The sequence below is a fragment of the Drosophila novamexicana genome, unplaced genomic scaffold, assembly GCF_003285875.2.
Source record: "Drosophila novamexicana strain 15010-1031.04,08,12 unplaced genomic scaffold, DnovRS2.1 tig00000434-arrow-pilon, whole genome shotgun sequence".
Taxonomy (NCBI): domain Eukaryota; kingdom Metazoa; phylum Arthropoda; class Insecta; order Diptera; family Drosophilidae; genus Drosophila; species Drosophila novamexicana.
Window position 1 is genome coordinate 1,976,716 of NW_020824802.1, and position 15,179 is coordinate 1,991,894.

The following is a 15,179-nucleotide window of genomic DNA, read 5'->3' on the forward strand; positions in this document are numbered from 1 at the left end:
CTGTCCAATAACAAAAGTAAAATCAATCTATGTGTGCTATTTTCTTAATATAGTTATTGCACAAGATGCGCCTTGTGTAAAAATTATTTAATTCTTAAATTTTCCTGTAATATTATTCGTTAGTATCTAGGTTAATATATCATTTAAAAAAAAGCATGCATTTCATGGATAAAGCAAAGATACTTTGCGTCGATCGTAAGTTTAAAACTTTTCGCTTAATGAACTTCGAAAACGATACGACGCAAAGTAACATCGACCTGGCAACTAACTTCGTTGCTCGTGTCAGCATCAGCAAGCCGCGATTTCGGCGTTCGAACAGTCGTGGCTGGCAAGTCGTGCGAAATCGTAAAAGTCAGTTTAGGGAGCCATGCATGCAAATGTATGGGCGTTACTCATCTAAGTGTTTATATTGTGTTTGGTGCTGCAGCATAGTAGTTGAGCATAAACGCGAGATCACCAACAGCGGCCGGTGAGTTTAACGGATTGAAAAGCGATCTTTCAGTAATAATATGATTTAATATATCAGTTTGACCTCTATAAGCGTTTACAAAATTAAAACAAGTAAGAGGTTCGAGTCGGAAGCTCCCGACTAGGGGATACCCTGAACCCTCTTCTTCCAACATCAAATGCATATATATTCTACTTTAGAAGCTATATGTCAAGTTTGGGAGCTCTAGCTCTTATTATATACCAAAATTGCCTAAAAAACAGGATATCGATATCGATTTTGATCGATTGCTTGAAAACGGAGTAAGTTATCGATTATCGGAAGAAGAGGGTTCAGGGTATCCCCTAGTCGGGGACTCCCGACTAGAACCTCTTACTTGTTAGCATTTAAATATGGTGAAATGTCAAAAAGAGTATGTAAAAGCCCATACTTCGAGATCGCATTACGTGGTTTTGGAAGAAAAACTTTTACTTATGTTAATTAAAGCAACTCGGTACTTTTCCCACTCACATGTTACCGAAAACCGGTGGGACACAAATATGTGAAATTTGAAAATGTGACATTTTCTTAAGCCAATGGACAGAGGCTATGAGAAGAAGTAGAGTTAGAAATTATTAAGAGCGTTCACAACACCAACAAGCGGCGGAATATACTTAGAAATAGATCAAAGCACAAGTTGAAACTGGAGGCGAAAGCGTGAGAGGTTGATCTACTTATAGGTTATCGCTTGCTCACGAGGTCTTGTACACCAAAAGAGGCGATGTGCGGTAAAGCATAAACAACAACAAGCAGCTTACCCACAGAGCTAATAGCACAAACGAACAAACAAAAATGCACAAAACACAAGTTTAGAAAATGGAAATATTTATTTGTTTCAATGCACAGGCCACAAGCATGAACAAAAATAAAAACAGTGTTTTATTAAAATGAAATACAAAACGGAGCGCATAAAAAAGATTCTAGGTTCAATTTACCCTTAATTTTCTGATTATTTAATTTCATTATGCTTTTAATACACATATTGCGTTTCTTTTTTGAACCGTCAAAACTTTCTATAGTCGCCATGTTTTAATCAAAAGCGGGTACAACAATTGCACAGCCACCTCTTAGTACAAAACGGAACGGAAATAAACGAAAATGGTCTCTGTTACCTCCATAATTTACAGTCCTTGCTAATGATGGCAAGAGAGTAAGAGGCTCTAGTCGGGAGCGGCCGACTAGGGAAAACCCTGAATCCTCTTCTACCAACACCAAATTCAGATCGCGCTACGCGCTCATTTACTTCAGAAGTCAAAAAAGGATTTAAAAAAAAGGTTTCCTCGGTAGGTCACGAACTCGTATCAGACCATATTATTTGCAAACGCCTCTACTCAACAGCCACACCAAAAATTGAGTCTCAATGAAAATTAAGTGAAAATATCAGCATAGAAAACAATATATAATTGGACTTGCTATGTTGTTGATAGAGTTCTATAAAGACGCTTATGCATGTGTGCGTGTACATGTATATAGAAATTCTTGCAATTTTTCCTAGCTGTAGCTAAAACGTGGGCAGAACACATAACTAATGTGTTTCTTAACCAATCCTAATGAAATTTTCTACAGTATACTTTATTGTGCCATGGAATACTTGTGTATTCGCGATAGGTATAAAATGATGAGGTATGAATGATATAGTATATATACTATTCTAGGCGCAACATATGAAGTTGGATGACTTCTGACGTCTTAATATTTACTGAATTTGCTCAAAAAACAGGATGTCGATATCGATTCTTATTGATTGTTTGGAAACGGATTAAGTAATCGATTATCGGGAGCAAATTCGTGCTGCGGATGGACTAGGAGGACCTACACTAAAATTTCAAGTCTCTTATAGGTTCTGATATCCTTTCGTTTATACATACGGACGGACGGTCTGACGGACGGGCAGATGGACGGACGGACAGACGGACATGGCTAGATCGACTCGGCTATATATGCTGAACAAGAATACGTATACTTTATGGGGTCGGAGATGCTCCCTTCTGCCTGTTAATACATTTGCACAAAAACGTAATATCCTTTTAACCCATTTTCAATGGGTTCAAGGTATATAAAACAATATTTCCTTTTCGATTTTTAGGGATTTCATGGAAATAGGACAAGCTGTCGATGCTTTCAAACTAAATCGTATTGGGTGGGTAATATGAGAACATACATACGTTCAAAATATTAAGTTTCTAGCTCAGAGGTCGATGCGACACTTAATGAGATCGTAGATGCTTCTCTCTGTGAATTATATATATTTTCACACAAAAGTCATATATATAAATGGAAGAAAATAACGCCTAACAGAAATACAAGAAGGTTATGTATAAAGGGTAAGAGTAATATTTTGTTAATGTATGTATATAGAAGTATTTATGAAATATATATTATATATTATTATTAATTATTATTATTATTAATTTTTATCTTTAAAAAAATCTTTTTAAAAACTTACACAGTATATTCAAAGGGAAGGGTACACTGATACCTTCCCCCTCAGCATTAAAGCCGACACAAGTATAATTGCCAGCCGTATCCCTTGTTACGCCTTGCAAAACCAAAGAATAGTTACTTATAACAACTCCTTGGGAAATATTGTGTACCAATGGTATTTCCTGTAAAATAAGTTTTATTTTCTGATTATTATTATCATAACAAGTAAGGGTAGTCTAATCGGGAGTGCCTTACTAACCGAATCTTCTTCGACCAACACCAAGTGCAGGTCGCACTACGCTCTAGTTTGGTTTAGGAAATTAATAATAAATACATTAGGAAAAAAATTTTAATTTCAATAAATTGGCCAAACGGCGGTGTCTTTCTTAATCCCTGACTTCAATGGTAAGGACGAAAATTTCAGTAGATTCCTGGATGCGCTGCAACTAATGAACTTTATCAAAAAGAAAATAGACGAAGCAACAGCTAGCCAACTTATAAATGCAAAATTAAAGGATAGTATACAAATTACATTAAAGCTAATTCTCTGGTGCAGTCAACCTTAAATATTTCGAAATCATTAAAAAGCTTCTCAACCTCCAGCAGAAAAGCAACGGCTGACCAAGGTTTTAGAATGAGTTCACATGAGCGACGGATTAAACACAGGACTACAAAATACAAAATACAGCCCCTTACATGCTATCACGGCTATGAGACACATCTGTTCGTTAGATAAGTTTTAACTTATCGTGCAAGCCGGCAGGTTCAATAATATGAACGAGGCTGTTACCAAAAAAAAAAAAACCGACATCTCAGATTCCTCAATATTTACTTTCAAATATAACTCTTACAGATGTGATCAAACTTCCCGTATCGGAAGAGGAGTACTCACGGTTGTTGAGTTTGTCTTTTGTCGGAACTCATTGAACTTCCCATCTCGGAGATCTTGGTGGCTGTAAGAGTTGTATTTGGAAGTTTCTGTGTCCTTATTTCATGTTCTATTTTTCCCTGACTATCCAACATGTCTATTTACTTAAGCCATCTTAACGCTTTAAAATCGATCTCCTCTCTACATTCTGATAAGGACCTCTTAGTCGTTTTTGGCGTCTTTAATCTCCCTGATGACTCCATCCATCGCCGATGGATACAGCCCATCTGTGGTCCTGTTCGTCAAATGATTTTATTGATAGTCTACATAAATTTCCTTTAGGCAGGTTAATTGGGTACGTAATTCAGGAAATATATCTTTTGATTTTATCTGCGTGTTGGATTAGTTCGACAGTGTTGTCGCACTTCCTGAAGACCCTTTTGATCTTTGATCTACCAGCCCGAGTGCCTATCAAGGAATTGGAATAAGCTGACTGTGTCCGTATGTGTCGTAAGGCTTATTTTCATAAGCTAGTGATCATTGATTGGTCTCAACAGTACAATTGTGCAGACATTGATGTTGCCACTCAACTATAGTATTACACATTTTATTCGCTCTTTAATATTTGCGATCACGCAGCGAGGTTTGAAGGGCATTCATAGTTCTCAAAGAAACGAATGAAATAAATAAAAAATGAGGAGTCGAGGTGTTAGAAAAAGTTAAGAAAATCACTCTGATCTCTCCCGTTACGCAATTGCCAGTTCAAACTTTTCTACGCATAATTTCATATGCTATAAGGATTACCTTCGCCATTTTCGTCGTCAGTTTGCACATATTTCTAAGCAATTTTTAAGAGATGAGAGCGCGAATACTGGTCCAGGCATTGCCGATCTGTTCGCAAAGTCTTTTTAAATCACCTATTCTACTCTTAGTATAATAATAATCAGCCTTATCCAAACTGCACCTTAAATTCCATTATTGCGGAAAGTTCGCTTAACATCGACCTTAAAATAATCAAGAATTGGATTGGATTGGAAAGAATCGCTTATTATCCCTATCCATAAGAGAGGGAGTAAGTCCGAGTGAGTGTCGAAAACTATTGTGGTATTTCCAAATTATCTGTTTTACCTTAAACTTTTCAGGGGATCTTAACATCTGAACTGCAACACTTATGTAACTCTATAAAAGACCACTGACCTTCTTGACTTTACTTCGCTAGTAATTGATGGATGTAACAAAAGAATGCAGACTGACTTTACGTATACCGATTTTGGCAAGGCTTTTGACGCCGTTAATCACTGCTTCAGCAAGTATGCCTTCTCGGCTTCCCAGTCAATCCTCTATGCTACATCTCAGAGTATTTGCTTAAAGGAACCCAAAGGGCTATTTTTAGAAATTCGATTACCAAGTGAATTCACTTGACTTCCTGTTTTCCTCACGGTAGTCATCTTGTCCCGCTACTCTCAACAGTTTTCATTAATGATATATGCTAATAATTTGATATGTACCTTGCATATAAGGATAAGGCATCATGTGTGTGGTCTTGATGTCAAGACAACCTGTCCAATCTAAACTATTTGATATGCAAGGTATGCCTCATGTATCAGGTGGCCACAATATTCTATTCAACATGACAGAGTTGAATCTGTATAGAAACAATTCTTGTAGTTTGCCTTTTGTGGTTTTCTACACTAGACATCTGAAAATTTCCTCCTTGGTGTAATACTCTTCTGGGTTAACTAGGCAATTACATTTCTCTACCCCTACTAGACTAACAATAATACACCTTTATCGCTTCAATTTTGGACTACTAACTATGCATTGCATGAACTGTTCAGGGTCCTCTGTAACGACTATAACAAGTATTATAGAGTATTTTGCTCGGAGTCTTCTCTTCCTCTTATAGAGTCATCTATTCTAAACTATTTAGCAAGTAGATAGTCTTTGCATATAGTCGAGGTTTGTATTCGCTTTTGTACTTCGCGACTCGTGTCGTACGCTGCACGGCTGCGTCCCTTGATCGGTTGGGCGGGAGCTGGGCTTCGGCTCGATCCGTTATGCAGCAATGAAATCCACCTTACAATAGAAAAGTCTGATAATATATACAAAGAATTCATACAAAATTGACATTCAGAAAAATTTTAATCAAACTTAGCACAGAATTTAGTGACATACAGAGGCCCATATCACTACTCGCGATTACCATATGGGTAATAAAATAGCCCGCAGCTCGTGCCCATGATGACACTTGCATTCTCTGACTAAAACCACCAAGCAACTCCCCGTCGTGCATACAAATAAATGAATTTATCACTATGAATATGATGTTACCAAGCGAAAAGATTTGATATCGAATGAATATGAATATGAAAGAGGCTCTAGTCGGGAGTTCTCGACTATGGGATACCCTGAGCCCTCTTCTGGCAACGCCAATTGCAGCTCGCGCTACGAGCCTGTTTGTTTTGGCAGTAATAAAAATAATTTAAAATAAAATCGCTCAATAGGACTTGAATTCGGGACAGACCACAACACTTGCCACCACCTCTACTCAACAGCCAAACCAACAATTAATTGTTGACGAAAAAAATTAATTAATACAGCAGCACATATACACAGCACAGAATACATACAATTAAGCAAGACGCGCATGAATGTGTGTTTGTACATGTATACAAAAATTCTTACAATTTGCGTTAGCTACCCCAAACACGTAGCCCGCTAAACACGTTATCTTTATTTATGTGTTTCATAACCGATTTTGACATACTTTTCAACAGAAAATTAATGTAAAATAAAAAAAATTACCAAGTTTAGTGTTACTAATGACACCGTATGCCAACCGACGGTTGCAGCAATGAAACACTAGATTGGAGATTCTAGACCGAATATTTATTACAGGCTCGATGTGATCTATTGGATTTAATCTTAAAAACTAAAAACTATATTTAAAGCTAACTTATCTAAAGCCCTCAGGCTGCGGCAGCCCAAACGGCGGAAGGCTGACCCAGCGCCTGACAACTACTTCTGGATGGTCACTCAGCCTGCGCATGTTATTCATCGGGTTTCGTCTCTGTGGCCGTTGACCGGCAGCAATGCTAATCAACGAATATCAGAGGCCAATGCAGCTACTTTGTAGTGACGGCATCCGGTTTCTCGAAGGGATCCGCGGACGTTGAAGTAGAAGTTACGTATAGCCACTAAAAACAACAACATTCGAGGCTAGGTTCACTGCACTTACGGCATTTCTTAATGATAATAACAAACGGGACCACACCTATCAGCCCTGAGACGAAAGAGCTTTCCGGATAGTGGTCAAAGGCCTGCATCACTCGACTGAGCTGGACGAGATAGAGGCGGGCCTTACCAGCTAAGGGCACGAAGAAAGAGACCAACCACCTAATACAAAAATTCACGAAAAACTCCTTAACATTTTCATCATAAATATCGGATCGCCGAAAAATAACAAAGAGGCATTCAAAATCAAAAGACTTTGCTGCTCTCTGGTTACAGTCGAGTTTCCATTGAAATTTAAGTTATGCTCTCGCTGCCAATGATACCGGCCACCTGGAACACAGAAGTGTGAAATGTGGAGGTTGACACTCTTCGTCGGAATGCTCAAAGAAGAGCTGTGACCCGGCCTTTTGCCTGCACCGCCAGGGTCCCCATGTGGTCTCCTATAAAGGATGACCAGTCTATAAGAAGGAAAAGAGTCTACTAACGGTAAGCAGACAGACAACCCTAAGAGATGGACTGCCCCTAAACTCCAGCAAAGTGAATACTAACGTTAGCTTTTGCTAAGGCTGCAAAGAGCATCCAGGACGCAAATCGAGCTCCTGCAATCAACTTAATGCGGTATTGGCAAGGCTAGAGGCCATGTTCGAAAAAATGATGGAAAAAATCCTATTTCACATGACACAGATGCTGTTTGCTCCACATTATGCAAGCAGGTTTAGGATGACGATCTGAAATGCTAACGGCCTAGGCAAAAACAGGCCTGAGGTTGAGCTTTACTGCAAGACCAACAACACCGAAGAAGTCCTCATATCTGAGACCCATTTCTCTGAAAGGTCTTACTTCTGCCTGCGAGGCCTGATCTCAGCCAATCACCTCAACGGCAGAGCCCGCGGTGGAGCTGCCATTCTGATTCGTAGCAGCATAAGGTATGAGATCCTGCCCCCCATTCTGGAGGACTGGGTCCAATGCGCAAAAGTGAGAGTGAGTACCACCCTGGGTGACGTCTGAGGCGTGTCTGGTTCCTGTAAAAAGGTAATTTTTAACAGAATCACCAAGGAACTGAAAGACACACTTTAGATTCTGAGAAAGGATGCCTTGGATAGATTTCTCATGCAGCTTGCCCCTGACGACCCACAACACAATCTCTGGCACGTAACCAAGCACATTAAATGGCCACAGAAAAGAATCAACAAGGTAAGAAAACCTGAAGGCACTAAATGGAGAACGAAAACTGATAGAGCCAAAACTTTTGCTGAGCACTTAAAAACTATCTTCACCCCTTCCACCAGTTGCACGCCAGACGAAGCAGCCGAAACGGTACAGCAGCTAATTGTACAACCCGAAGGAACGGAATCGATTCCCCCTGTACATAAAGAGGAATACATAACTGCGCTAAACAACAAAAAAGCGATAGGCGATGATGGTATCAATGCAATGGCATTGAACCTACTACCGCAAAAAAGCATCTTATTCATCAGCAAAATATATAACAGATGCATGGAAATCACCTTCTTCCTAGCGCAATGGAAAAGTGGGCAAGTAGTAATGATACCTAAGCCTGGTGAACCTGAATCCAATCGAGCTTTATATCGTCCAATTACTTTACTGCCAATGCTCTCCAAAATACTCGAAAAAATATAGCGCGTACACGTTGCCCGTCAGCCGGAACCCAAACATTCGCGTTGTCACGTACGCCGACGACACGGCATTTCTTACCATCACTGATTGTGATGGGGGAGGCAAACTCACTGATGCAAATGCAATGGAACTTCGGCAATGACTGGCAAAAGTAGTGGAATATTACAGTCAATGGCGACGAGTCAACTGTCACCACCTTTGCGCTCCGCCCGGGTAACTGTCCACCAGTTCAACTAGACGGAGTCATAATTCCAGAACAACCCACTCTTAAATATCTTGGAATAATACTAGATATGAAAATCACTTGGAAAGCGAAACCAGTGTGAGCAGCGGCTATAAGCATACTACTGGCTTATGGGCAGGAGATCAAGGCTTACCACCTCTTCTAATATTCTGATCTACAAGGCGGTCATCAGGCCAATCTGGACATATGGAATCCAGCAGGTCCAATATCCGCATCATTCAAACTTTTGAAAACAAAGCACTACGTATCGCTACAAACGCACACGTATACCGCGATAACGTCACCATCCATAATGTTTCCAAGTTCCCCTGGGTAAAAGACGAGATTGCCAAAGGCAGCAGACGATACATTCAGCGTTTACACAACCGTCAAAGCACACCAGTAGAGTTTGAAACGCACATCAGTGAAAGAATACAGGAAGCTAGGTAGCTACACACTTTTCCCTTGTTTTCGAAAAATATAAATAAAAAAAACAATTTTTCTATGTTCTAGGTTAAAACGCTTATCACCCAAAATATTTTCAATTATTATTTAAACTTATCACAACACATTTGTTTGAAACAATGTTATCGAAAATCAGGAGAGTAATAACAAATGTATAAAATTTAATATTTTCAATAATTTTGTCGAAAATTACCTGATCAACCCTATCATTTTAGATGACTTTAATATTGAAGAAATAAAAAATTAACTTCTTACCAATGTAAGCATATCAGATATCCTAGAAAAGCCAGCGTTAAAACATTTCAAAATTTATTGTACTTATTCATTAAATTTCCCAAACCCAAATTAGCTTGTTAAAAAGTTGAAGTGACCCCAGCATTACAGGAGACGCCCAAATACTAATATCGCGTTTACTGTAGTCGACGAACGAATGATTATTATCAATTACTCAACAAATCTCCAGGTTCGATAAGAAGGTCTCCCTGAACAGCTAAATATACTTTAACATCTTCGGGGCACTGAGAAAAAAAACCTGGGGTATCCGCTATGGCCCAAGTTAATGTTATAAAAGATCTAGAACAACTCAGTCTATCTTTCATCCACAAATTAAGCACAAAGGGCCTGCAATACATTAGTAACTTACGAAATAAATTACTCACTAGATCAATCCTGAGCAGCTGCACCGCCTTGGTTGTTCTCTTACTCAACATCATCATTTACCTTGTTCGGCGCCGTCTGAATATCAGATGTCAAGCAGAGCCGGCAGAATCATTAAAACTATCATTCCAGAAAGACGAGGACGGTCTTCATTTGAGTGAGGGAGGATTTAACTTGTATGCGCGCACTGAGGGACCAAGCCAAGAACGGTCACATGCGCAAATTAAGCGTTCTGTCGGGACCGCTGCCTCAGACCATGGACTTCGTGGGAAAGGCTTAAGTTATTTTAAGTTAGTTCATATGAGGTTGTTGACAAGCATTGACGACGCATAAAGTTAATCAATAAACCTTATAACTTATCGAATTCTTTAATTTATAAGTATAACTCCCTGCAGTATTGCTTTCGGACAAGCGCCTACCCAAACATCAGTAAACTTCCTGGGCGGATAATTATGTACCCGAAATAAACATGTGCCATTAACGCTGAAACTTTTCCTTTAAACATATATATTGCCTATGCCAATCTAGCTTGTATCTAAACGCATTAGCTTTAAATATATATTCAAAATTGTAACGATGCAATTCTGTATTTTTTACATTCTCTTTTGATAGGAACACAATTTCTCTTTGCGACATGGAATACCAAACCTACATATTTTTGTGTCCTTACGACGCGCCTGAATGAGCCCGTGATTGTGTATTTGCTTTAATTATGATAAATGGATCAATAAAGACCTTTGTAGACCCAATGATTCACTCGTTAATCCAAAGCATGCCATGAATGTGGTGGGAGCCTCTTTCCTGAAACTCAAATCGCCAATAGTATTTTATAGCCTTATATATGTCAAAAACTCCGCCTTTTTTTTATAAGAGTGCGGAAGTCGGCCGTCTACAGCATGGAGAGCAGCGTGGACCGACTTCCTAAAGCCAAACTGGCGGTCCGGGACTGGGTGCATCATTTCGTCAAGCTCCAGGAGTCTACTTAGCTCAAAGACACTTTGAGAGTGATATGGTAGCAGAATTCCGTCTCTGCCTTTTGTCTTATGTTTGTTTGCCTGAAGGTACTTCTTGCAGCCATCTTGCATTTTGCTGCGTACCACCACAGTGGTAGCAACACCTAGCCATTCTTGCCAAGCTTGCAGTGCCTGGTTGGATGATTGTTGACACACTCCTTGCATGTTATTCAGTTCCTTGCAAAATAAAGCGAGGCTGGCGATGCCTAGAACAGGTATTCTGGGTACCTTGGGACAAGGGCGCTCTTTGTGGGTCGCAGTGTGGGTGGGTTTAAGGTGTGTGGGAGCTTGCTGTTTTGCCATTTGTTGCCCGCTCGCCTTTGAGCGTGCTGCGTGCGTCTGTCATCCTTATCTACACTTTCATCGGCCATCCATATTACTATCTCCTAGGGTTGTTGCGGCCACCTTCTCTTTTTGTGGCCACCTTCTCTTCTACTGGCCGCTCCCTTTTTGGGCTTGAACGTTGCCTTTAGCCAGCTGGTTGTCGACTTGGGTGGATATGTGCTCAGAAAGGCGCGGAGGTCCAGGCTTGCAGCGTGGGTCGATCTGTCGAGAGACGGGAGAGCAGGGCCATGTGAGCTGATACCATGTGCGAAGGACGACATTATATATATTATATCCTTGGGAGCAGGCGGTAATAATAATTAACGTAGCGGGACGTTTAGTGGCCGTAGAATGTTTTTAAAAAGTTACTTTGGTAAACAGGAAGCATAACAATGACTGGAAACTGACAGCAATGACACGGGCAGTGACTGGCTTGCCAGCCGTGCTCCTATTGGTTCGTAGTTTGTAGGTGTTAGTGAGACTTGGCAAAAGCTTTCTCAAGAAAAAGCTGTGTTCATCTCACTCACACACATACTACTGCTGTTGATGGGCGATCAGCTGAGCCTAGTTTGAGAAAAGCCATTGAGTAATAAAAAGAAAGAGGTGAATAGTTACTCTGAGCTTTTATTGCCGTTCTGAAACTCAAGCAAGGCAGGTTAGGTTGTGAATCTACTGGGGAGATGTGGAAATGAAATCAAACACAAGAAATAAAAGACATTTGCCATTGGAAGCAACAACAAATCAGTTGCGTTTGTTTTTCGTCGTCTATTTTGAACGCTTAAAAGTTGAAGCAAGATTTCGAGGACAAAGGAAAGTCAGTGCTAAGAAAAGGGGCATATAATGCCACTGTGTTCTTTGCGGGTTTCTCTGTCGTTTCTATAAGGCAACGCGAAGAAACAAAAACAGCACAATTTGGATACTAAACTGTTTTTGCAGAGCCGAGTCTCGGCGAAATTATGGTAGAATATTTGAGTATCAGCAGGCCATGACATTCAAATCAAAAGGCTACACACACGGCGCGTTAACATAAATAATTATGACGTCACATTTCGAAGAATTTTATTTCTGGTCATAACTATTATATATTCCTTTCTTTATTATTTTTATTTAAATATTTTATTGACATATATAGTAAACTAACAAGTATTTGGCGTATCATAGTTGCACAGTAAATACGAAATTTTTTTTATTTTGATATTGAATAAAAATTTGTATATAAGAAAGTGGTCCTTAGTTACAGCACTGATCAATAGTTAATATTTCCTATTTTCAGAAAGGGTTTTTAGCTGGTCCAAAAATTATAAATATTATAAAACAACGTGAAAGAAAGGCTATCTTCGGCACGCCGATCGTTCACATGACAGCTATATAATATATTAGGATTTTGCATATATGTGAGGACCATAGCAAAACTAATAAATGCCAAGTTTGGTAAAGATATCTTGATAAACAAAAATGTTTTTCATACAACAACTTAATTTTCGACCGATCGTTCCGATGGCAGCTATATGATATAGTGTACCGATCTTAGTAGCATCTTGCATATATATGAGGAGCATAGTAAAACTAATATTTTCCAAGTTTGGTCAAGATATCTTGATAAACAACATTTTTTTTTCATACAACGACTTAATTTTCGACCGATCGTTCCTATGGCAGCTATATGATATTGTTGTCCGATCCAGCTAGTTTTGACATATATGGTGCGTGCAGCAGAAAGAGGTACCTCTGCAAAGTTTCATGAAGATAGCTTTATACCGGAGAGACTAGTTCGCATTGAAATAGTCTGACGGATATGGCTATATCGACTTGGCTGTTGATACTAGTCAAGAATATATGTACTTTATGTTCTCGGAGATGTGTTCTTCATATATCACGACAAAATTATAATACCCTCTGCAAGGGTATAATGAGTTAGAAGAGTGCAGAAGCTTAGATCATGGGCTTTAGCCCATTTTTCATTCTCGAGTCGCTTGTTTTGACTCTTGGTTGTTTCTAATAGAAAATTTTCTGAGGTTGTCTTTGAATTTTTGGCAACGGCAATAGTAGCTGTAGACAGCCGGGTGTTGTGTTTTGAAATTAGTGTTTACAACCTTGGTATCTCGCATCAAGTGTTTAAGAAAAAAGCTTTTCATCCAAAAGTCCTCTCTGACTATTTATTACTTAATGATTGGGAGTAATGGCTGGTGCGGTAAGGTTAGGAATCAGGAAATCTGTATTCCAGCACAGCAGATCTTATTGAAGGTATCAACTGTCTTTTTTTGAAATTTTTCAAAATATTTTTTAAAAGAATATTTAAATATAGTAGAATAACCATTTTCGTTTTATTCAACTACGAAATAAATAGACTTAAAACGAAATTTTTTTATATAAATTTGTATTGCATTGGATCAAAAATAGCGTACATTTTTATTACAGCACAGTTGGCTTAGTCAATGTTTCGCCAAACCTGGTCAGGTCCTTAGACTTAATCGTCACGTCACGCCATCGGCAAATGTGGTTATCAGGTGTTTGCCTGGGGTTGCAAACCCAAGTAGGTCATCCGGAGTGGATGTCTGCCGTATACAAATTGTAGAGAAAGGGGGCTAATACGCTGCCTTGGGGGACGCTCGTCAATATTTTTTTTTAACAGGAGACACTGCTACCATAACTTTGACTTTGAACCTTCGCTCCGTTAGATAAGAGCGCATATTCCATCATGGCCCGAAGCTTTAGCCCTAGGAATTACATTGACGATGTTGACTACCTCCTCCACGCGGATGGTACCGATAGGTGGTGACATCTGAAGCGAAGTGTCCAACGTTTGGGAAGTCTCATCGAGCCCTCCTGGGGAAGCCGAATCGAATGGTAAAAACCGTTCCTCTAGGATGCTAACGAAGGTGTCAGCTTACTTGTCGTCTATAAGGCAGTATTTACCATTGTGGCGAAGAAGGGGAACGGTTCAACGGGGTTTTTGCTTCAGATTTTTTGTTGCTTGCCAAAGCTAGTATCCAGAATCATGGGTGTAGTCCATGCTCTCCAGCCGTCGGGAAGAGGATGCGCCATTCAGCGACATCCCAGGGACGCTGAGTTGTCTGGAACCTTCTGCACCGCCTCTTGACCCTGAGCATGTTGGCTTTATCTATGGGCCGCCCGTTGCCAGCACTATACAGCCGCCTGGCCACTGGCAGGGGCGTGGCTTCGGCTGCTGCTGCGCGTATTGTTGCGTTAAGCAGTTCGATGGCTTCCGATCCATCCAGACCAGTGCAGATGTCGAAATTGAGGTGAATACTCTCGCTACTCTGGCCCTGCTTTCCAGGGTAACTATCAGGGTAGTTGCTCGGGGGGTCCCAATCGTCAGCGATTGGGAGAAGCTGATCGGGGATCCCCTGAAAAATGACGAAGTCTATGCAAGACGGGGGTGCCTCTGTTGCCGTATCTTGTGTGAGAACCTGTGGATAGTACCTTCGCTTGACGATGCGCTAGGCTGTTAGCTAGTTGGAGGCCACACGAGTTGCTGCTATTCACGCTTTTCGCGCAGATTCTGGGGAAGGAAGGGACATTAGTCCTTGTTTCTGACAGCAGGATTGTTCCAATGGCATGTTTTTGTACTAGAGTTTCCGGCTATAATACTTTACATGAAATGCCATTGGCACTCCAGATTAGCACCCACTCCACTAAGGTGTGATCATTTGGATAGCAACGCGTTCAAAAGGGTAAGGATTTACTGTTGCATTCCCAAAACCTGCTGTTGCATTTCTGCTATCTTCGATATCTCGGCTATGTCTGCTGTTGTTGTTGCGCAGTCAGCCTCTCCTATTGCTGTTTCCTCAGCAGCTTATGTAGCCTAGCTTGCGTTGGTCCTCC

At 40.2% G+C, this 15,179-nt stretch overlaps 1 protein-coding gene across 1 annotated transcript in view; it reads right to left on the reverse strand.

The window, feature by feature from the left end:
• Positions 1-15,179, reverse strand: part of LOC115760380 (hemicentin-1) — a 697,894-nt gene that overhangs the window by 287,359 nt on the left and 395,356 nt on the right. Inside the window, exon 10 of the mRNA XM_030701676.1 lies at positions 2,934-3,093. Within this exon, the coding sequence (XP_030557536.1) occupies positions 2,934-3,093 (160 nt within the window). The remainder of the gene's footprint in view (positions 1-2,933; positions 3,094-15,179) is intronic.